The 24,554-nt window shown below is 43.9% G+C and overlaps 1 protein-coding gene across 6 annotated transcripts in view; it reads right to left on the reverse strand.

Moving 5' to 3' along the window:
• Nucleotides 1-257: 257 nt before the first annotated feature.
• Nucleotides 258-24,554, reverse strand: part of LOC311253932 (uncharacterized protein) — a 34,909-nt gene continuing 10,612 nt past the window's right edge. The window contains exons 4-5 of one of the 6 annotated variants that reach the window (XR_014622062.1): nucleotides 2,903-3,031; nucleotides 258-274 (exon numbers count right to left, since the gene is read on the reverse strand). Coding sequence is in view for 1 of the 6 variants with exons in the window: in XM_084384383.1 (XP_084240509.1) it covers nucleotides 5,372-5,730; nucleotides 7,424-7,542 (478 nt within the window). In the remaining 5 variants the exon portion in view is untranslated. Of the gene's footprint in view, nucleotides 275-1,726; nucleotides 3,032-4,868; nucleotides 5,731-7,423; nucleotides 7,543-16,286; nucleotides 16,551-24,554 lie in introns of those variants that run through there. The other 5 variants (XM_084384383.1, XR_014622063.1, XR_014622064.1 and 2 more) reach the window with 5 other exon arrangements.

Raw genomic sequence — 24,554 nt, forward strand, 5'->3', positions numbered from 1 at the left:
AGAGATGGCCGCTGACTGCAACATTGTCTAACCCAAACAGTAACACAGAAAGGGAAACAGCATCTCGACCTGAAACCAGACCAGTGGGCCTTGAGGCCTTTGAAAGTGCCACTGTCTACCTGAGTGGTGAAACCTATGCTACCGCCTCTGCCCTGCCTCCTCTGGTCAGAGGGCTTCAGAAGTCCACTCAGACCACCTATGATACAGCTTCTGTTTCTGGCATTCCAGGCAGCTGCTTCACAGGAGACAACTGCATGCTGGTCCAGAGAAGTCACTGTCAAAGATGACAACACAAACACACAGATCATTGCAGCTGCACTGGACCCGCGTTTTCAGAAACTGAACACTGAACCTGGTGTCAGAAATTTCAAAGTAAAGTCCAATCTCTTGCCTTACAGTCCATGCAAGAAGAAACTGCAAAGAGGCACTGTGCCAGTGAGAATGAGGAAGCCATTACATGTGCTAAGAGAACTTCAAATGGGTCTCTTGATTCACTGTTTGGATGTGACTCCTCAACAGATACTGACAGTGAGACTGCTGAACAGGATGCTCACAACCAAGCTATCACCAACGAGGCAAGATTTATGTGTTTAAATAAGAACAGTTCTTATTAATTAACATTTAACATCAACTGTAACATGCCATACTTTTTCACAAGCCTAATTTTCATCTGTTGTCCCATTGCAGGTACTGATGTACTTTAATCCCCTATCTTGGTGGAAGTCAAATGAAGCAAAATATCCAAGTCTTGCATCATTAGCCTGGTCATTCTTGTGCATTCCTGCCACTTCTACTCCTTCTGAGCGACTGTTCTCAGCTGCTGGGAACATAACCTCCAAGAAGAGAGCCAGCCTCACACCTGAGTATGTTGATATGCTCACATTCCTGCATTGCAATTTGAAGAATTTGTGAATTATACAGTCATTTGTACTGGATTTTTTTTATTTTATTTACATTTACTAGTTTTATTTGAAATTTTGGACTTGGCAGCAATATTTCAAAAAGGTATAGTTATAGTATAGTAAAGTTATTTGTACATTATGTTTTTGTTATCACAACTTGCACTTTAATGTATTATTTTGTTAATTTATGTTTCATTAAAATAACAATTTAAAAATGCAGTTGTTTCAAAATATTATGTTTTCAAATACATGTTTCATGGGTTTTTAATTTGCTCTGAGAATATGAGGTAAAGTCGAAAATAATTGTGACTAATCGAAAAAATAATCGTTAGATTAGTCGACAACCAAAATAATCGTTAGTTGCAGCCCTAGTGTTGGCCTTGTATGGCTATTTCCTGGGTTAAAATCCCAGGTGGCGTTGTTGACGACACACACTACACATACACACGCTCACACAAACACACACTCACACCCGCTCTCGCCACAGTGGCATTAGCATTAGCATCTAGCTGCTCAGGTGATGGCTGGGGCCTGTCGCAGCCTGTTTTAGAAGCATAATTTCTCCCTCGGCCTGCCATCATAGAGTGTCCGCAAGTAAAAAAATAAGTTTACCTATAGTAAAAGGCTGCAGTATTAAGGCTTAAAGCTGGCAGAAAAAATACAAAAGTGTAATATAAAAGTGTAAAAAAAAAAAATATCATTCCAGCGGAGCCTCTGTGAAACGTGTCTTACATCTTCCTCGTTCCACCAGGGGTCCCCCCCCACTGTTGAACTTTAACCGCCGCTGCTAAGGAGAGGAGAGGAGTAGAGGGGAGAGTGCATAGAGGGCTGTGTTTTACCTCAGACATTTATTCTATTAATTATTTTGCATTATGGACGTTTCTGAAGGGGCTATGCCCATAATGAGTCTTAGTGTGATCAGCACTCTACAGAAAATATCAGTTGAACAGGCGGTGCTTCAATCTGGTCCAGGACACATGTGCTTACACAGTGCTAAAAGAATGTGGTCACGTGTGGCCAAGACCACCACTGACTGCGGTCTGAGTCATCAAATCCTAAGGCATTCACACCTGTACTTGGAGCTGTCCACTTATGAACAGGCGCTCACAACAAATAATACCAGGCCTGACCAGCTTGTTTGTTTTAGTGCTGCATCACTAGACTAACAAGAAGCTTCTTTCCACAGGCTGTGAGACTCGATTCATCCTCAGCACTCCACCATGAAAAATAGTTTCCATTTTATGACTAATCTAACCAGATAACAGAAATTCTGACCCGATGACCGGCATTAAGAATGATTACAATAACGTAAAGGTAGGATTTTGTAATATTTTGTTTAGGACAGCAACCGATGGTTATTTTCATGCTGGTTGTTTTCTCCATTAATCCTTTGATCGGTAAAAATATTGAGAACTGTGGTCACAGTAAGCCAGAGGCCCAAGTGACACCTTCACAATGTCCAGACCAAACCTGAACATTATTATAAATACATTGAAATGATTTAAAGGAAACGCAGCAAATGTCATACCAGCTGTAAAGCGGCAACCACATGATTTTACTGGAAAAATAACTGAAACCACTATCAAAATTGTTATCAATTAATTTTCTGTCAATCAACTGATTAATCAAATATAAGCAATATATGTTAAAACTGATGAATACTTGAATTTATAACAAACCATATTGTATAAGCCCTTCATTTTTGTGCAAAAAAATAATAATTTCCAGTGTAACTGGTAATAACTATAGCTGTCAGATAAATGTAGTGGAGTAAAAAGTGCAATATTTGCTTCTAAGATGTAGTAAAGTGGAACTTTAAAAGTAATATGAAAAGAAAAGGCTAAATTTAAGTACAAGTATCTCAAATTTGTAATTTAATACATTACTTGACTAAATGTACTAGGGTGCCACCAGACTGAGGCGTGCGTTTTTTAAATTTATTTTACACACCCAGATCTACTTATGTTACTCCAAATAAATGAAAATGTTTCAAAATTCACTTTTGGAAGAAGGTTTCCTGGCACCGACTCCAGATGCTCCATCCTCTGCTGATGGTTGTTTGCGTCTCTTGTGTGTTGGTGGGATGTTATCCCCCTCATCAGCTGCAATAGTTTACTCTGCTGATGGTTCTATGAAATACAAAATATTCAGTCAGACATGTGAGAATGACCACAATTACGGCTGGATGGTACAGCAAAAAATTATCCACAGGCAGGTTTAAGGTGGGTCACAGAGTTGGTTCTTTATTCCTCCACCTCAGCAAACAGCATAACACATCAGTACCACCTCCCCCAGGTTGTTAAAATGGCCCCCCATTTATAGGGTGTCACAGCTAATGACCCTGGAAGATTCCATCCACAGGGATCCACTGCCTATCAACATGTTTAACCCACCATTTTTATTCCTATATTTACACCACCTTATCAGTAACCTATATACACACCCTCATTTGCCTCCCCTAACAACAAAAATACACATCCCACTTTGTCTTTTTTCCTGGGGGAAGCCTTTTGCCTGCACACCCTGAAGACAAACACTGGTGAGTAAACAATACACTTGACTTCTTCACTGCATGCACTTATTGAGCAACACAATACACATTCTTAGCTTAGCTCCTTGTTGAAGGAATTTACACATTTAATATGCACCTTTAACCCTCTGTCCCGCTGCTCTAGGTGGAGCTGCGTGGCCCACACACAGTGGTGGACAGTAACGAAGTAAATTTACTTGAGTATCTGTACTTTACTTAAGTATTATTTTTTGGGGATACTTTTACTTTCACTCCACTACATTTGAAGGACAAATATTGTAATTTTTACTCCACTACATTTCTATTGATGCTCTCGTTACTCGCTACTTTTGAGCTTACGTCAGCTGATGATTTTTTTTTTTTTTTTGTGTGTGCAAAATTCAGAGAAAATAAACTGTTTCTGCTGATTTGCGTATGGTTTGTCTTAGTCGTATTGCCGTACCTGTACTACGTCATGCCATACGAAGAAATGGAGGAAGAAACTGGAGAAACACGGGGGAAACTCCCACCGAGCACCCATGGCCTGATCTCAAACCCATGTTTGATTCGTTTCAGTTTAAATGTTTGTTGTGCTTATCGCGAACAAATTATATCACGGCCTACAAAAACTCGTCTTCCAACCTGAAAAAGCACGTCGCGGTATGTAAAGTTGTTACTAGCGTTAGCTAGCTTAATGTTGGTTAAATTGCAGATGAACATTTTAAACGTAATTGTATGTGTTTGTAGTATCATAGTTGCCATTTTTAAACGGTTTAAAAATATGGCAACTGTTGCAGTGCAGTTGAATGATTGAGTTGACTTTCTGTTCATGTTTTTTATACAATTCATATCAAAGAGTCCAAGGTAGGGGTTAGGTGTGTGTGTGTGTGTGTGAGAGAGAGATAGAGTGGGTGTGTGTGAGAGAGAGAGAGATAGAGTGGGTGTGTGTGTGTGGGGGTGTGTGAGAGAGAGAGAGAGAGAGAGAGAGAGAGAGAGAGAGAGAGAGAGAGAGAGAGAGAGAGAGAGAGAGAGAGAGAGAGTGAGTGAGTGAGTGAGTGAGTGAGTGAGTGAGTGAGTGAGTGAGTGAGTGAGTGAGTGAGAGAGAGAGAGAGAGAGAGAGAGAGAGAGAGTGAGTGAGTGAGTGAGTGAGTGTGTGTGTGTGAGAGAGAGAGTGTGTGTGTGAGAGAGAGAGAGAGTGTGTGGGTGTGAGAGAGAGAGAGAGTGTGTGGGTGTGTGTGTGAGAGAGAGAGAGTGTGTGTGTGTGTGAGAGAGAGAGAGTGTGTGGGTGTGAGAGAGAGAGAGTGTGTGTGGGTGTGAGAGAGAGAGTGTGTGTGAGTGTGAGTGTGAGTGTGTGAGAGAGTAGCATAGAGTGAGTATAGTATATATTTCATTTGTTGGTGAATGCAGCTGAGTCTGTGTTCTGAGGCTTCTTGCATTTATTTGTTTATTTTTGAGCTATAAACATGTCTGTAGCAGAATCGCATCAGTGTATTGTATAATGACATTAAGCTACTTTCCTTTCCTGTATTTCCTGAGATATTTTTTAAATACTTTTACTTAAGTAATTTTTTAAGCAAATACTTTAGTACTTTTACTTAAGTAATATTTTGACTAAGCTACTTTTACTTGTATTGGAGTAATATTTGACAAGGAGTATCTGTACTTTTACTCAAGTAGTGAAGTTGTGTACTCTGTCCACCTCTGCCCACACATCACCCACCTGTAAAACCAAGACCCGACCAAGGACAATAAACGTTCAATAAATACGATAAACATATCCATACAAATGTGCAAAAAACAGTGTTAAAATGTATTGTGTAAATTTCCAATAAAGTGCTGTTGCTCCTCTGCATATGTAGTCACACTCAGTCCATAGTGCGTGGTGCCATGTGTGCAAAGCCTGGTGACGATGTGCTCTTCGTCACATTTCCTCCTCCCTCTCCCCAAAGAGAACAGTACCTCATTCCTCTGACATTCTGGACAGACAGTCCGCCACCACATTTGACTTCCCTGACCTGTAGTGCACCGTGAAGTCATAGGGCTGCAGGGCCAGGTACCACCTAGCGATGCGCATGTTGGCATCCCTCATGCGATAAAGCCACTGCAAAGACCGATGATCAGTTTCCAGGAAGAAGTGCCGCCCCAGCAGAGAATATCTGAGGGTGTCGATGGCCCACTTCATCGCCAAGCACTCCTTTTCCACTGTAGAGTACCTTTGTCTCTCTGTCCAGCAGCTTCCGACTCTCCTTCCACCACCACCTCCTCTCCTTCCACCTCCTGCAGAAACACTGCTCCCAGGCCCACTCCAGAAGTGTCCGTCTGAATGAATGAATGAATGAATGAATGAATCTTTTATTGTCATTATACTGGGTGTACAATGAAACTTTGTTAGACTATTCTCGGTAAAAGACAACAATTAGTTAGACAATATAAAACATATATTAAAAAAAATTAAAAAACATAAAAGGCACACATGGAGATCAACAAAACAAGACAAGAGCAGCAGTATATATAAAATAAAATGTCTGTGCAGCAGAAAGGTATCAGTGCAGCTTCAAATAATGATAATAATAATAATAATAATAATAATAATAATAAGTGATAGCAGCAGCATGTATAACATGCATGTGTATAACAGTGACTGTTATGATAGAAGTGGGATGATGTAGGCAACAGCTCTGGGGTAGAAGCTGTTTCTTAGTCTGTTTGTTTTGGTTCTGATTGTCCTGAACCTTCTGCCAGATGGTAACAGCTCAAACATGGAGTGACCGGGTGTGGGGTGTCTCTAAGGATGCTGAGGGCTTTCTTGTTGAGCCTTTTTGTGTAAATGGTGTCCAGTTCGGGGAGCTTCAACCTGATGACGCGCTGAGCCGCCTTCACCACAGGATAGAGACTGTAGCGTTCTTGCGGCTGTACAGCTGGCGTACCACACTGTGGCGCTGGTGGTCAGGATGGACTCGATGGTGCTTCTGTAGAAGTTGAGGAGTAGTTTGGCCCGCTTCAGTTTCCTCAGGAAAAAGAGTCTCTGTTGAGCTTTATTGACCAGCTGCATGGTGTTGTTCGTCCATGCCAGCTGGTTCGACAGTGTGACTCCCAGAAACTTCAGCTTTTCTACATCCTTCACCGTCTCCCCATTTATGAGGGGTGCATACGGTTCCACCTTAGTCCTACAGAAGTCAACGATCATCTCCTTGGTTTTAGAGGTGTTGAGGATGAGGTCGTTTGCTCCGCACCACTGTATGAGATGATCCACCTCATGCCTGTAAGCTGTCTCATCCTCCTCTGAGATCAAGCCAACTACAGTCGTGTCATCGGCAAACTTAATGACAGTGTCTGAGGGGTAGATGGGGGTGCAGTCATGTGTGAATAGTGTGAAGAGCATTGGGCTCAGCACACAGCCCTGAGAGGTTCCAGTCCTGAGAGTGAGGGTGGAGAAGATGTTTTTGCCCACTGATGAGCAGGATGAAAGGCTTCTCAATGTCAGGACTGTGGAGGACTGGGTGAATGCAGATGGCTTCCTTGAGGTCCCTGAAGACTCTGTCACACTCATCAGTCCATTGAATCTTGTTTGGAGCAGAGGCTTTGGTTAGGTCATTCAACACAACAGCTTTATCTGCAAAATGAGGCACAAACTTATGATACCAAGCCAGCAGACCAAGGAATCCCCTCAGTCTCTTTTTGGTGGTGGGAACAGGAAAGGATTGGATGGCTTCCACTCTCCCCAGCTGTGGTTTAATCTGTCCAAATCCAATGACGTAACCCAAGTATTCCATTTCTCTTTGGGCAACAGCACACTTGTGAGGGTTAATGGTAAGGCCAGCTGCCTCTATTTTCTGCAGCACCTGTTGCAGGTGCACCATATGCTCCTCCCATGATTGGCTGAAAATAACTACATCATCCAAATATGTAGCCACACAGTCAGATAAATCCCTCAAAACATGGTCCATTAGTCTTTAAAACGTGGCTGGCGCCCCCTGGAGACCAAATGGCATGACCTTAAACAGATACATACCAAATGGTGTTCTGAAAGCTGTCATCTCCTTGGCATCTGGTGCTAAGGCAACCTGCCAGTAGCCCTTGCTGAGGTCCAGTGTGGTGATGTACCGAAAGCTGCACACTGTATTCAGGTATCTGAAATCAATACAAAATACCATTTTTTTTTTTGTACCATCTTTCTTTGGGACCAATACAATGGGCCTGCCACTCACTGTTATTCCCAGCTCCAACATCAGCCTAATTTCCTTTTGCAGCAGAGGAATCAACCGCTCAGGAATCCTGTAGCTTTTCTACTGCACTGGGGCATCTCCCTTCAGCCGAATCCTGTGCTGCACCAGTCAGGTGAAAGCTGGTGTCTCCCTGAAGAGTTCTGGGTCAAGCAGGGGCTTCGCCTCTGCCTGCTGGGTGAGAGACAGATGTGACAGGTCCACTTCTGGGCCCTCTGCTGTTGTGGTGGTAGTTGGGAAGAACTTGTCAACAGTATCCTCCTCCTGCACCTCACGGACCAAAAGCTGCTGGTGCACAGGCTCTGAACGCACCTGGACCTCCTTAAGCAGGTTAACATGAAAAGTCTGGTATCTTTTAAACCTGTCCGGCATAAAAAGTTCATGTGTGACCTTACCCGCACGTTTGCTGATTTCATATGGTCCATGCCACTTAGTCAGCAACTTGCTTTCACTGGTTGGCAACAACAACAACAGTACTTTTTGGCCTGGATGAAAGACCCGCTCTCTGGCCTTTTGATCATACCACACCTTCTGGTTTTGTTGAGCCGACTCCATGTGTTCATGTACAAGCGCCATCATCTTCTCCAGTCTCTCCCTCATTTTTACCACATATGCTACCACATTTTCTCCTTCTGGCTTCGAACTCTCCCAGTAATTTTTCAGCAGGTCCAGCGGTCCTCTCACCTGGTGCCCATACAACAGTTCAAACGGAGAGAAGCCCGTAGATGCTTATGGGACCTCTCTGTGCGCAAACAGCAGGTATGGCAGCCAGCAGTCCCAATCCGAACCTGTGTGAGACACAAACTTGCGCAGCATGTTTTTCAGTGTCTGGTTATAGCGCTCCATCAGCCCATCCGTCCCACAGTCTGTTAAAATCTCCTTGGGTATGCCTACTCTAGAAAAAAGTTGTAAAAGGCAATCTGCTACTTGTCTAGCTTTGAAAGACCTGAGAGGGAAGGCTTCAGGGAGCCGTGTGGCATAGTCGCACATGACCAAAATGTAAAGGTGGCCTGAGGAACTTTTCTCAAATGGGCCTACAATGTCCATGCCTATCCTCTCAAAAGGTGTATCAATGATGGGCAAAGACTGTAATTGGGTACGTGTAACTCCTTTAGCAGAGGTTAGTTGGCAGGTTTCACAGGAAGCACAGCACTGAGAGACTTGAGTGTCCATCCCTGGCCAAACAAAGCAGCTTCCAATCCTGTTCAGAGTTTTCTGGAAAGCCAGGTGACCTGCCCATAGAATTGAATGCCCCATCTCCATAACTCTCTGTCTGAACTGTTGTGGCAGTGCTAAAGTCTCAGTTTTTTCCCCTTTTCTGATAGAGAAGACCCTCCTTCACCATGTAGGTGTCATCATCTAAACAGCTTGGGTTATTTTGTTGAACACCCTCCACATCTGTCACCTTTTCAAACTACTGCTTCAGTGTCACATCTTGTTTTTGCAGTGAGCTCAAATCTGGGGGAAACTCAAAATCAAGCAGTTCTGGTGGTTAAGGAGAGCTTTGTGCTCCTTGTCTAAGTGAACCCTTTAGCTTCTCCCGTCTTCACTGTGCTTGTGACTTGTGAGGTTTAACTGGCCCTGCTTCCCAGTCTACCCCAAAGAAAGGCAGCTCTCTGAGGACTCCCTCTGCACTCTGGTGGTGACACAGGCAATGTGACTGAATCACTCAATGGCTCACTGAAATCGGCTACTGAACTCTGATCCTCCTCACTGCTCCCGTCAGGTTTGCATATTGGCGGGGTCATAAGGTCATAGAGTGTGGGTACATCATCGCCTAGAGCAGCCATTCTCAACCTCGGGGTCCTGACCCCAATTGGGGTCGCGAGATGATTTCTGGGGGTCGCCAAATCATTTTGGAAAAATATAAATGCGCAAAATAATGAGCGTCCAACCGGATGTTACAAGGACGACGAGCGGTTGGTCTCAAACAGGCATTTTATTACTCAAAACCAGTTGCATGTCTGCCCTTCTCATTCACACATACAGACACGGCTCTCTCTCTACCCCGCCTCTCACCGTGGGGGGAAATAAAAACAAAGAAAAAGAGAGAGAAAAAAGGCGCGTTGTTGTTTTAGCCACAGCTGCAGCAAGTTTGCTAGCTGGAAAAATGGAGCGATGGCTTAAAAGAAAAAGTGTTCCAGCACAAGACAGTCAGCAGCAGCAGCAGGGGTCCCAAGATCAGCCACCAGAACCACCACCTGAGAAACGTATGGCACTGAGAGCTTGAAGCCAGCAAAACTAAAAAGACATTTAGAGACAAAACACAGCAGCTTAACTTATAAGCCAATTTATTTTTTTCAGCGCAGGGAGCAAGAACTAAAAAGGCAAAAAACAGTGGTGAGTGAATATTCTACAGTCCCTGCTAAGGCCCTGGCAGCTTCATATGAGGTCGCATATCTGGTGGCTCAATCGAAAAAGGCTCACACGATTGCGGAGAGTCTCATCCGTCCCGCAGCTGTAGCAATCACAAGAGCAATGCATGGGGAGAAAATATCTAACACTCTTTAACCATTCCCCTGTCAAATGACACCTTGGGGCGCCGCATTCAGGACATAGCAAATGACATTAAAGAGCAACTCATTGACAGAGTGAGGAAGAGCAAATTGATGAATGCACAGATGTGTCAGGAGATGCGCAGCTGCTGGCCTTTGTGAGGTACAGCTACGAGGACATGTTGTTTTGCTCATCAATGGAGGGAACATGCACTGGACGGGACATTTTCAACAAGCTCAACAGTAACATACAAAAAGAGAGACTGAGATGGGAGAGCTGTGTCTCTGTGTGCACAGATGGAGCTGGAGCTATGCAGGGGGCAAGAAAAGGTTTGAGGGCCTGCGTGTTAGAGGTAGCCCCCATGTGAAATTTCTGCACTGTATGATCCACAGGGAAGCACTTGCTGGCAGGTGTCCTCCAAACATCAGTTAAGATCGTCAATTTCATTAAATCACGGCCACTGCAAAGCAGACTCTTTGCCACACTCTGTCATGAAATGGGATCAGACCACAAAGCACTTCTCTTTCACACAGAGGTCAGGTGGCTTTCTCACAGCAAAGTTTTAACGAGGCTCTTTGAACTGCGTGAGGAGGTCCGCATATTTTTATCAGACTGTAGTTCTCCCCTTGCTGACTATCTGACTGACCCAAAGTGGGTCACGAGCCTCGCATATTTAGCCAGCATTTTTGACAAACTAAACAGCTTAAACTTGTCCCTACAAGGCCCAAACACAAATGTCCTTATTCTCTCTGAAAAGGTCATGGCATTTAAGAGAAAGCTGAAGTGGTGGGCTGTGCGAGTGCAAGGGGGAAGTGTTGAAATGTTCCCTGAGCTTGATGACTTTATGGAGAGTTACGACATAACCATTCAAACTATGAAAGGAATTATTGCCTCTCACCTCAGAAGCCTGCTTGAAAGTTTCAATAAGTACTTCCCAAATGATGACACGCCGGAAAAGTACGACTGGATACGCCAGCCTTTCACCACCTCCACCGCACATCACCTGCCATCAGAGCTGCAGGACGCCCTGCTAGATCTCTCCTCTGACCGCACGTTACAGACTGCTATCTCGGCATGCGCACTGGAAGAGTCCTGGTTGTCAGTAGCAACAAAGTACGCAGCACTGTCAAAAGCTGCAACCGATGTACTATTTCCATTTGCATCCACATATCTGTGTGAAAAGACCTTTTCTGCACTGACAACAAAATACAGATGAAAATACTGAAAAACAAATACAGATCACGACTCCTCAGAGTTGAGAGTGATCTTCGCGTGGCCGTGTCTAACATAAAGCCAAGAATGCAGCTGCTCTGTTCAAACAAGAGGCAAACAAAAGGCCCAGCCATCACATTACATAGTGGTTGCAGCTATTTGGCTTTGTGAAGAAAAAAAAAAGAAGACAACATTTATAGAGTTAGGAGTTTGTTTTAACAAAACTTGTTAAGTTGTTGTTATGACACAATGTTATGACGTTCTTTTTCATGTTTAAGCTCTCAGCAACATAGATGTTTAAAATGAAACATGGGCAGTTTTTCTCCCGTGTGTTTTGTTAAGGCTTCCTAATTAGCATGTGCTAGTTATCATTTTATTTCATTAAAAAGAAAAAATCAATCAAATTTTATTTGTATAGCCCAAATTCACAAATCACAGTTTGCCTCAGAGGGCTTTACAATCTGTACAGAGACGACACCCTCTGTCCTTCGACCCTCGATTCGAGTAGAATAGAATAGTCTTTATTGTCATTGTCGAGGCAATGACATTTTGTTGGAGTAGCCTTCCAGCTGCCTTGTACATATAAATAAATATAAAAATATAAAAGAAAACAATCAATATATACAAAATAGTTCACAATAACAATAATTAAAATGTGTGCAAAGAAGTCCAAGCCTTAAAGGGACCAGTAGTGCAGTGTGTGTGTAAGTGTGTGTTGATGGGGGGGGGGGGGGATCAGTGTGGGAGGGGGGTGGAGTTCAGTAGTGTAACAGCTCTGTGGTAAAAGGCGTTTTTTAGTCTTGTTGTGGGGGCGCTCAGTGTTCTGTAGCGCCTTCCTGAGGGCAGCGGGGCAAAGAAGCAGTGACCAGGGTGTGTGCTGTCTCTGGTAATTCTCTTAGCCTTCCGGATGCAGCGGGTCTGGAAGATGTCCTCTTGTCTGGGGAGCTTTTTCATATCTTTCAGATTCTTTCATGTCCATCAGAACACAAGCACTGCAGGCTTTGCCGGTGAGCAGAGGGACCAGACGCACAGCCCATCCATCTTTAGGCCAGTGACAAACCTGGGCCATTCTCTCAAATGTTGTTAAGAAATGCTCAATGTCATCATCTGGACATAATGGCAGTAGCTTGAGTTCCCTCTGTCTGACAACCCAACTTGCCTGGCTCATCATTTCATCTGGGTCATCAAAATCACCATAATTTTCGTCATTTATTTGTGGGCGCTGACTCTCATCCATAGTGTCCGGCTCTGTTCTTTGTTCTTCTCTCCTCATGTTAACTTGTTGCTGCATTTGGGAGACTTGATACTGCATGCGTCTCCATCGCTGTTCTTGAAGTGAGGACTCTTTCTCTCTTTGCTGGTCTCTCTCTGTTTGTGCTCGCATGAGTGATTTCCCCATACCTGCTAATTCATCCAGCTTGTCTTCTGTTTTAGCATCCGTCATGGTGTCTGGAGCACCTGCTCCGCAGGGCCCCTCATCTGGTTCTTCTTGGCCATTTTTCTTCCCCTGCCTTGGCATCCTTTGCTGTAACGTGGGCCCCAGCTTCTGACACCACTTGTGAGAATGACCACAATTACGGCTGGATGGTGCAGCAAAAAATGATCCACAGGCAGGTTTAAGGTGGGTCACAGAGGTGGTTCTTTATTCCTCCATCTCAGCAAACAGCATAAACACATCAGTACGACAGCTGGTGTCACAGCTAATGACCCTGGAAGATTCCATCCACAGGGATCCACTGCCTATCAACATGTTTAATCCACCATTTTTATTCCTATATTTACACTACCTAATCAGTAACCTATATACACACCCTCATTTGCCTCCCCTAACAAAAAAAATACACATCCCACTTCATATTACATTTACTAAAATACAATACACACATCCACCACCCCCACACCAATTTACACTTGGTTACCCTTTTACTGGGGGAAGCCTTTTGACTGCACACCATGAAGACAAGACTGGTGAGTACACAACACACTTGACTTCTTCACTGCATGCACTTATTGAGCAACACAATACACATTCTTAGCTTAGCTCCTTGTTGAAGCAATTAACACAATTATTATGCACTGTTAACCCTCTGTCCCTCTGCTCTAGGTGGAGCTGCGTGGCACACACAGCACCCACCTGCAATACCAAGACCCGACCAAGGACAATAAACGTTCAATAAATACGATAAACATATCCATACAAATGTGCAAAAAATAGTGTTAAAATGTATTGTGCAAATCTCCAATAAAGTGCTGGTGCTCCTCTTAAAGTGTCTGTGCAATTATTAAACTGTAGTCACACTCAGTCCAGAGTGCGTGGTGCCATGTGTGCAAAGCAAGGTGACGATGTCCTCTTCGTCACAAGACAATACTTCAATTGTGCTGTAACAATGCGGACCATAAAAAAAAAATTGTGTCAAAACATTTCAGTGCTATAAAAGATTCAAGTTTTAAAATTCTGTATTTGCATTCATCATTTGCAAATGCATTTGAATGTTGTAGAACTGATTTACAATCAACTTCTTCACTGTCACTGAATTACATCCAGTATTTACCTGAAAAAAGGCTCAATTAACCAATCTTTTAAACACTGTTTAATCTATTGAAGCTCACAGGGACTCAAGCTCTTATTTAGTCTGACGTGTTAATGTTGCTTACAAAAGGCATGTACATGTACATGCTGCACTGACTTTGGTTTATTACCGCAATACATCAATTTCGCCACCATATCAGACTGGGCAAGACCGGCCTGTAAATGTATATAAGTAAAGCTTACAGAGCTTTTTATGATTAAAAAGCACTATAACATTTGAATTTCTCAACTAATTTCAATGAGCCATTTTTATATTCAATGGTTTAATACTATTTTTTTACTACTCTCAAAACCAGTTGAGAAATTACAATGCTATAGCACTTTTCACCCAGAAAAACCACGGTTCCCTCGTTTATTTGTATTCGTGTACAGGCGAGTCTTTGCCAGGTCAAATATGGCGGCGACGTTGAGGTACAATCCAGCAGCCAATGCAGTGTCTATATTTCTATATTTTTGGTTGAAGTGGTGGGCGTAGTATTCTGATCTTTTACTTTACCTATACTTAAAGCTCTGGTCTACGATCTGAGAAAGGTTTGAAAAAAGCATCCCCCCCACACACACACCCCTCCCCTCTGTGCTCCTTAACCCCTCCCCTCCGAGCTTGTATCGCTCTCCCCTCGGAGTCCCGCGACACACCCCCTCCGGCTACAGGCTTTTTTTTTTTTTCTCTTCAACGAACTTTATACCTCCCGCAACAAGGGTTTTTTTTTTTCTTCTCTTCAACGAACTTTATACGTCCCGCAACAAGCACCAAGAGCAACAAGCCGGCAGAAACCAACTACAGCCCAGCTTTGAATGCGGAGTAACGATGTCGGATTCACAGATAAAGTTATTACAATGCACGCTGAAACTCACGTAAATCTTGTAAGTCATTACAATGTCCACAGCTAAGCTCCACAGCCAAGCTAGCGTAACGTCATTAGCATGCTACAGCTACGTTACCTTACAGCTACGTAATAAGTTACAACAGCTAAGTTAGCCACTTCTAAAAGTTATTGAGGGCCAAGAGACTAACAGATGCTGCCGTCAGCTTTCATCACAACGATCGCTTCCGCATTGTGGCTGAAAAACAAACCCGTGTGAGTTTCGGAGCAACTGTGTGTGTCCCTGGTGCTGTCTGAGTAGCACCAGACAGCAGCTAGGACACACACAGCTGCTCCGAGACTCACACAGACCGCGACACAAACGTGTCCGTAAACCGTAGTCTCTTGTTTATGACAGATAAGACACACAAATACACACATCGTAACGCCTATATGATAATCCATCATATTGATTTAGCAAAGGCTTCGTTGAAAACAAACGGACAAGACCGGGAGGAGGGTTAGCATAACAGCTGAGTAGTGACCCCGCGAGAGGTTGTTATGGAGAAATAAATCCGGACAAATAAGATAAAAAATCCGGAAATAAATCCGAAACCCCTCCGCTTCGCGTTGGGGTTTCATCCATCCCTTCATTCATCTTACTTGCTGCTTCATTTAGCTGCCACGAGCAAATAAATAGGCGGATTTGGTGTAAACATGTTAGCAATGTTAGCTTGTTGTTAGCTTACAATGCTAGCATAGAGGCTAACGTCTCCGTCGAACAAGTAAACAAGTGTTGACAACACTGCAGAGACAGACACCGTCTAATAACACAGAAACAAACTAACGGCAGCTTTCACAGTTATAAGCAGCATCGGCATGAAAGTTATCTGTGTCACAACATCCACAATAGAGACGAAGGTTACCTGCTCAACAGAAACACCGCTGTATCAGCACCGGGTCCATATCTTCACGGACCTTTCGCCACCATTCAAACGATGACCCGATGTTTATTCCGTTTTGAGCCCACTTTGTTTCACATCTCCGCTTTGTGTCTTTTCAGTGACATACTTTCTTTCTTTGACTCTTTGTCGGTGGGGCGAGCAGAGGCAGCTGAACTGCTCAGGGCAAAACAAACCTCTTGTCCGCTTGTAGTTTCAAATGCGGAAGTGGGTCGGGACCAGACGTGAGCAGGAGCAGGAGAGTGAACGAGGATTGGATCGGAAAATTGATCCAATAGGAGCCATTCGGGCCGGATGGTTCCTATTGGTCAATTTCTTTTCAGTTTTACAGACACTAGAGAGAATGGATTTTTTTGGTTCCTTTTACTCTCCACATTGTGTGGGTGGTACTATTGGGTCATAACCACCATCTAAATGATGTTAATAATAATAACAAATCTTTCAAATCGTAGACCATAGCTTTAAAGTAAAATAAATAATATCACACATACAAGGAAATATCTTTCACTGCAAATGTTACTGAAGAATTTAAGCAGAATTGGGATAATGTAATTCAAATATTTTCAGTAAAAGTAATGGTTGCAGTAAACTATACCAGGTTGTGACTGTTTTATTCTACCTGATCAGCAACAATGCCTCTGCACCCCCAAACTCAGGGTTGAAAAGATGGAAGGAATCTTTTGTTTATTTTCAAACGCTTTTCATCTACTGATCTTGTGTAAAAATTCACCTTTGCAAGAAGGTCTTACAGCACCATCTCCAGAATATGCGCCATCCTCTGCTGATGGTTGTTTGCGTCTCTTGCGTGTTAGTGGGATGTTATCCCCCTCATTACCTGCAACATTATTTTCTGCTGAAATACATAATTTAGTCAGACATGTTCTTCAGTTGTGCTGTAACAATGCTGACCATAAAGTGTCAAAACACTTCAGTGCCATAAAAGATTAAAGTTTTAAAATTCTATATTTGTGTTAATTTGCAAATGTATTTGAACGTTGTGAGGAAATGTACCATAAAAGACGTCATCTTGAATATGAGACAAAAATAAATGGTACAACAACCTACTTAAAAACTAAATAAAAAATACCATCAATAGAAGGTGAATGGTTTCCTTCCTCTCTGCACCCATCTTTATCAACACTACCCAGAACTTTGTCTGCAGGAGACATACCAAGCTTATAAATCTGGTCAAACAAAAAGAATGGTAGACAAAGGAGAATGGAAATCAAACATACTATTTGGATCAATTGTGATTTCATTCAAATTCTTGTCATGGAACTCGACCAATCTTTCCTGCTCAAGTGCCATAAAAACTTTGCTGATCTTCGCGAGTTGCAGCGTCTTCTCAGCGAGTCGATAGAACTCACGATGTAGTCTGATGTCGTGGAAAGTTGGCCAGTTGGTCCATCTCCGTGTCTGTCTTGTTCAGGACTGTTGAAAGGGTCGCAGAATGCTTTCACAGTTTGGTTGATGTCAATGCCTTGGGACACTTTGTACCACACGCATTTGCAAAGCCACGAATGCAGTCTGAACCATGGAAGTGTGACATAGCTGCAGGTCTCGCAAACATGTAACAATTGTCTTTAAGAACCCCTCAAGCCTCTCAAGGATGTCTAATGCACAGAGCATTTTTTAAGTCAGAAGAATTGGAACTGGAACTGCCTCGCTTTCCTCTGATGATAATCGTTGAGAAATGTCTGAGGTGGAAAAAAGCTCTGCAGACAGTGCCCAGTTCAAATCCTCATGGGGCTCAGATGTGTCCCTTGACAAAAATGCATCCTTCCCTGCATCTGTTGAATAGCAGGGTTTGTTTTAAACAGACCTTTGCCAGATCTATCCAGGCCTTTGTAGAAGGACGTTCGGACAGCGCACCACTGCATTCACCTTGGAAGTCATTTAGAAACCGATGCGTTTTTTGAATTTCTTCAGTAAAGGGAATTACAGTTGGTGCATTCCACTTGGCTTCAACAATGTTCCTCAGTGCTGTTGCAGAAACCATTGCATTCCACTTTTCACTGTGCACTTGCTGGAATTCTGTGGCATGCTTCACAAGTTCCTGATCATTGGATATTAGCGCCTGAGCTTTGATGAGCTTACTGACTTTTACCAGAGTTTCCAAGTTTAGTTGCAAGTAACGGAATGGCAAAAGTGTTTGTGCTGCTCTCATAGCCGCATGTCACTTTGACAGCTCTGACCAACTCTAGGTATAATTAATAAAATCCTCCATCTTTTTTATTGTAAATTGTGTAATGTAAATATGTAAATTTCCTGGCATTAGCCAGCAGTCGTCCCAGTTCACACATTTTTTCTCAAGCTCATGATATCAGTTGCCTGCACTTCTTTTGGTGGCTGTTTCAATGGGACAAGTTGCCCCTTCCCTGACTCCATGACAGCAGCATTATGAACATAGTTGCCTCTGTGACGAATATATTCTGGCTGTTGTTTTCTCTCTTTGGATCCCTTTGGAAAGCTAAGAGCTCTTGACACATCCATTTTATCTTGGTGTGCACTTTCAAGATGCCTTGCAATTTTGGCATATGGCTTACTGCAATAGACACAGAAGTGTCTCTTATTGTAGACTCTTTTGCCATTTTTTTTTGGAAAGCACCAACAACTACGCTGCCATTGGGGTCCTGACTTGAGCAGGGTTCTTCTTCAATAGTGGTGACAGATGCGATGTAGTTGATGTCCAAGTCAGGTGTTGTGCCGTCACATATGGTGGGACTCTCCATACCGCAGTCATCCAGTACAACATAAAGAAAGTATTTTCTTTGTTTGGGATCATGGCTTTCATCACTGTCTTAAGGGGGGGGGTGGATACGGTACGGCACAGTGTCGCTGCACACAGTCTGTCAATCCGTGAGAGCGCGCGCACACACACAGCCTTATGGTACATGTATGTATAATGTGTGATGTGGTTAACACGGTTAAGTCCACTTCTGTGTGGCCCTATGAGCCTATCATGCCACTACAGCTGCAGAATGGTTTAAGCTACAGATTCTGTAGAGAACAACATCAGACCTTATAGAGCAGAAGTGTATTTTCTGTTAAGATTGGTTTCATTTCTTATCAGCAGCAATACACATGAGTTAGTTGGCTGACAGGAGGAGCAGGCATAGTGCTGCAGTTATGCAAAAAGATGAAGTCAAATACAGAGATGATCTGTTAATGTGTCATACTGGATTGGATTTAGGTTTCATAATGCAAAGACCTGATGTTTAGACTTGTGAGAAATTAAATAGTTTTCCATTGAGTAAGAAATATACTGTAAACACCATATCAGGATGTGAGAGCAAAAGGGGAGAAACCCCTTTTGCCGTAAGTGTCAGAGTCAGACGAGAGACAATTGCCTCTCGTCTGGGGTGTTACAGGAAGATAGATGGTAGATGAAATTTACATTCTAATGAAGTATCAAAAGGGTCACTGTCCTGGGAAAGAGACGATCCACCAAACATCAAGGGGTCATTGTTCTGGGAAGAAATGTTGTAACCCCCCACTCTGTTTTGTGTTTAAGTCAGAAACATTTGGAAGACGGGAGAGAACACTTCAGGTCTTCGCTTCATGCTGCATGTATTAAAGAGATCCGATTCATCACGCTGAGTCTACAATTCTTCTGAGATTTAGCAACTCTCAACCTCACAAAGGAGAATTTCCCTTACAGACTGTACACTTAATTTTCATATCACTTGCAAGACAGTTGGTTGTGGTTGAATATGAACAGATGTCTTACAGATGTCTCTTTCCCTATTTTGCAGGTACTTGGAGTACAAAGCAGGACCTGCATCACTGGCAATGGCAGACACCACACAGCAGACAATACCTTCCTTTGCACAAAGAATCCACTTATATGCCCATTCATCCAGGCAACAGGCCATTACACAAGCCATCCTCCAGGACCATGTCATTGGATGCTCTCTGCCCCTGTCTCTAGTAGAAAATCCAAATTTTAGACACTTTCTTTCTGTCATAGACTGCAAATACACTCCTGTGTCTAGGACCAGCTTGACAGAGAAGCAGATACCTTATCTAGTCAGTAAGGTTAAGGATGACATCATCAAAGCGGTGGAAGCTCAGGCAAGTGTTGCGCTTACAACCGACCTCTGGTCTGACAGGAGGCTTCGCTCCTTCCTTGGGGTTACTGCGCATATTGCCTGCGAAGACAAGGACTCCTACAGTTAAAAATCCTTTCTGCTGGATTGTCGGCATTTCACAGGGAAGCACTGTGGTGAACGAATTGTAGTGAGCAGGTTTGGATATGTAATGAGCGCGCATGCGCGAGTGTTCAGATAGGAAGTGATGCTTCAGTAAAGAGTCAACTACACGTCTTGGTCTCTGGTCCGTTTGTTGTATTACGAGGTACAAATAAGTACAAGACATGGTGTCAGAAGTGACCGTCCTCGCCTCTGATAAGAAAGCAACTACCCGACGCAAGTAAACGGAAGGTTCGTTGCAGTTTACCGACGGGAAGAGAACTTTTCGCCAACTCCAGTGAAGTGAGTGAACTAGCAGAGCTAACGTGAAGCTACGTTGACACAACATCGGTCAATGATACAGAGGGGAGCCTTCGGAAAGTAAAACAGAATGGATTCTCTATTTTCGATTAGTCCACCAGAAGCATTTGACTTCGGAGACTTTGGTAGTTGGCCACATTGGAGCCGACGCTTTGAAAGATTCCGCATAGCAGCAGGACTTAATCAAAAAAGTCAAGAGTATCAAGTGAACTCCCTAGTGTACACTATGGGAGATATGGCGGATGATGTTCTGAACACGTTAGCACTGTCGGATGGGGACAAGAAAAACTATGACAAAGTAAAAGAAGCGTTTGACAAGCATTTCATTTGCAAGCATAACGTTATCTACGAGAGAGCTAAATTCAACAAACGTCGCCAGGAGCCCGGAGAAACGGCAGAAGCGTTTATTACAGCTGTGCATAAAATGGCTGAGCATTGCCAGTATGGAGTTCTCAAAGATGAGATGATCAGAGACCGCCTTGTCGTAGGTATCAAAGACCACGCACTTTCAGAGAAATTACAGCTAGATTCTGAGCTAACTCTTGTGAAAGCTACGACGAAAATCCGACAAAGTGAGGAAATTAAAAAGCAACAGCCTGTATTAAGAAGTAGCACTGATGCCACTGAGGCAAACATGGATGCAGTTGGATTCAAGTTCAAACAGAAATTCTCCCCACATGGGAAGAGTGGCTTTAAGCCGAAGGAAAGAACAGTGCAAAATTATGCAAATGATAAATGTGGCAGATGTGGAAGGATACATGAAAACTCATTCAATGCATGTTCCGCCCGCACTGCTGAGTGCAAGAAATGTAAGAAAAAGGGACATTTCGCCGCTGTCTGTAAAACTAAAATGAGAATGGAGGAAATTAAAGAAAGTGACTTGGATGAGAGAGTTGAGTCATTGTTCCTGGGCACAGTGAATTGTACAAAATCCGACACATGTTGGCAGAAGTCAGTTGCAGTGAATGGCCAGCAGATGGTGTTCAAGTTGGACACGGGCGCCGCAGTGACAGCTATCCCAGCACGCTTGTACTCAAAAAAGCTACACGGGGGGCTGTTACCGACAACCAAAAGACTGTGTGGACCAAGCAACGCTCCCATAGAGGTAAACGGACATTTTACTGCAGAGATTAGCCATAATGGAACTGTAGCAAAGCAGCAGGTGTACGTTGTGCCAGGTTTAGTGACTCCTTTGCTGGGATTACCTGCTATACAAGACCTTGACCTGCTCAATCCAGTACAGGCTATCACAACAGCGGAAACAAGCTACAAAGAACAATATCCCAGAGTTTTCACTGGCTTAGGTAAGCTACAGGGAGAATACAAAATTAAACTAAAAGACAATGCCTCTCCCTTTGCCCTCGCTGTGCCACGTCGCGTGCCATTGCCATTAAGGGGAAAAGTCCAAGAAGAGTTAAAAAGGATGGAGGAAATGGGTGTTATTTCTCCCATAGAGGAAGCTACAGAGTGGTGCTCAGGTATGGTTGTAGTACCAAAACCAAATGGAAAAATTAGAATATGCGTTGACCTAACCCGCCTGAATGAAAATGTGTGCAGGGAGCGACATATTCTTCCAGCAGTTGATGAAACACTAGCTAAACTAGCCGGAGCTAGAATTTTTTCCAAACTGGACGCCACTGCTGGTTTTTGGCAGGTGCCTTTGCACAGAGCTTCAGCCCCACTCACCACCTTCATCACGCCCTTTGGTCGTTATTGCTTTAATCGTCTCCCTTTTGGTATATCGTCGGCCCCTGAGCACTTCCAGAAGAGATTGACGCAACTGCTGGACGGCCTGGAGGGAACCTTATGTCATGCAGATGACATCCTGATTTTCGGTGCCACCCCCACAGAACATGATGAGAGAGTGCATAAAGTGTTGCAAAGACTGCAGCAGCATGGCCTCACTCTAAATGACAAATGTCAGTTTGCCGTGAAGCAGGTCAAATTTCTTGGACATGTTGTGAGTGCAGAAGGCATACATGCAGATCCAGAGAAGATCAGAGCGATTAGGGAGATGCCACCACCGACAGACGTGTCCGATGTGAAGCGCTTCATGGGAATGGTCAACTATGTGGGAAAGTTCTCACCTAACATTGCAGAGCTCACAGGACCTATTAGAGAACTCCTGAAAGCAGAAAACATGTGGATGTGGGGAGCAGCGCAGCAGAGTGCATTTGATAGAGTGAAAGACGAGCTCAGTTCATCTGCTGTCCTTGCCCAGTACAGCCCAGACAAACCGACAAGAGTGTCAGCAGACGCCTCTTCGTATGGGCTAGGAGGGGTGCTGTCTCAGCTTCAAGACTCAGGAGATTGGAGGTCAGTGGCTTTCATATCCCGCAGTATGACTGAGACAGAGCGCAGATATGCCCAAATTGAGAAGGAGGCCCTTGCAGTCACCTGGGCTTGCGAAAGATTTCAGACTTACCTCCTGGGTCTGCACTTTGTGATGCGAACAGATCACAAACCGTTGATCAGTCTCCTCAGCTCAAGGCCGCTTGATGACGTCCCACCTCGCATCATGCGATTTAGGTTACGACTTATGCGTTTTTCCTACACGATCATACACGTACCAGGAAAAAACCTAGTGGCAGCCGACGCTTTATCAAGAGCGCCACTACAGTCGACAGCAACAGAGGATGACCTTGTGCTTCAGAATGACGTGAACGCTCATATCCAGGAGGTCATTCAGCAGCTCCCAGCCTCACCTGAGAAGTTGCTACAAATAAGGAGAGCTCAGGAGGAAGACCCCGTGTGTAAGCAGCTGTCCTCCCTGATCCACACAGGGTGGGAAAGAAACAGTTCGGCACCACAGTTAAAGCCCTTCTGGCAATACAGAAATGACCTGCTGATGGTAGATGGCCTGCTAATGAAAGGAAACAGGATACTGATCCCATTAAGCATGCAAAACGACATCTTGGACAAACTACACCAGGGTCATCAAGGCATGGTGAAATGCATGGCCAGGGCGCATGAATCAGTGTGGTGGCCAGGGCTGACCACACAAATCAGAGAGAAAGTACGTCAGTGTGAAATTTGCGCTAAAGAGTGTCAAAATGCCACAGAACCTCTGATAACCACACCCTTGCCTTCACGCCCTTGGGAGCGGCTAGCAGCTGACTTATTTGAGTGGAAGAAGGGTCAGTACTTAGTTGTCATTGATTATTATTCACGTTACATTGAAGTTGTCAATCTTACACGCACTTCAGCAACAGCTGTGATCGAGAAGATGAAAGCCATCTTTAGCCGCCACGGAGTGCCGGATACACTCGTCACAGACAACGGACCACAGTTTGCTGCCACTGAGTTTGCAGATTTTGCTAAGGATTACAACTTTCAACACGTAACCAGTAGCCCCCGTTACCCACAAAGCAACGGGGAAGCTGAACGGGCAGTAAAAACTGTCAAAGCCTTGCTGCAGAAGAGTGAGGACCCTCACAAAGCACTCATGACGTACAGAGCAACTCCTCTTGCTCATGGAGTATCACCTGCACAGCTCCTGATGGGGCGAAACATTCAAACACCCCTTCCGGTGAGTCCAAACACCCTCACACCAGCCTGGCCGGACTTAAGGGCTTTTGAGTTGAAAGACCAGGAGCTGAAAAGACAACAGGCTGAGGGATACAACAGACGACACAGAGCACGGGAGACACCACCTCTCAAGCCAGGTCAGAAGGTTTGGATACGGAACACAACACACACAGGAGTCGTCTCTGGCTCAGCAGGGACACCACGCTCTTATGTGGTTCAAACCTCCACCGGCAGTCTCCGGAGAAACCGTTCTCACCTGAGAGTGGTGCCTTCATCGTCTAAGGACCAGCCAGACTCTGCACAACACACCAGGGCTGGCAGGGAAGTCAAGCCTGTGAAAAGACTGAATTTGTAGTTTAGTGTTGTGTGTATACATGGAGCAGAATAAACTCCATACCACAACAGAGAGGATCAGGCAGTCTACCCTACCTCTCAGTTAGGTTATGTACTTACCTTAATGTTAAAAAAAAAAAAAAAAAAAAAAGAGAAAATGAGATGTGATAAGTGATGTAACATTGAAATCAACCAGTTAATCTAACCAGTTTACATATATGCTCATGTTTACAGTGATGGTTAACATGTCATCTGTTCCCCTGCGTAGAAGGTAAAATCTGCATTAGGCTTTAATAGCATATGATTTCAGTTTTCTATAAAGAAGTGGAAAGTCTCAGTCTAAAGGGGGAGATGTAGTGAGCAGGTTTGGATATGTAATGAGCGCGCATGCGCAAGTGTTCAGATAGGAAGTGATGCTTCAGTAAAGAGTCAACTACACGTCTTGGTCTCTGGTCCGTTTGTTGTATTACGAGGTACAAATAAGT

The sequence above is a fragment of the Pagrus pagrus genome (assembly GCF_965226575.1).
Source record: "Pagrus pagrus genome assembly, contig: HAP1_SCAFFOLD_75, whole genome shotgun sequence".
Classification (NCBI taxonomy): Eukaryota; Metazoa; Chordata; class Actinopteri; order Spariformes; family Sparidae; genus Pagrus; species Pagrus pagrus.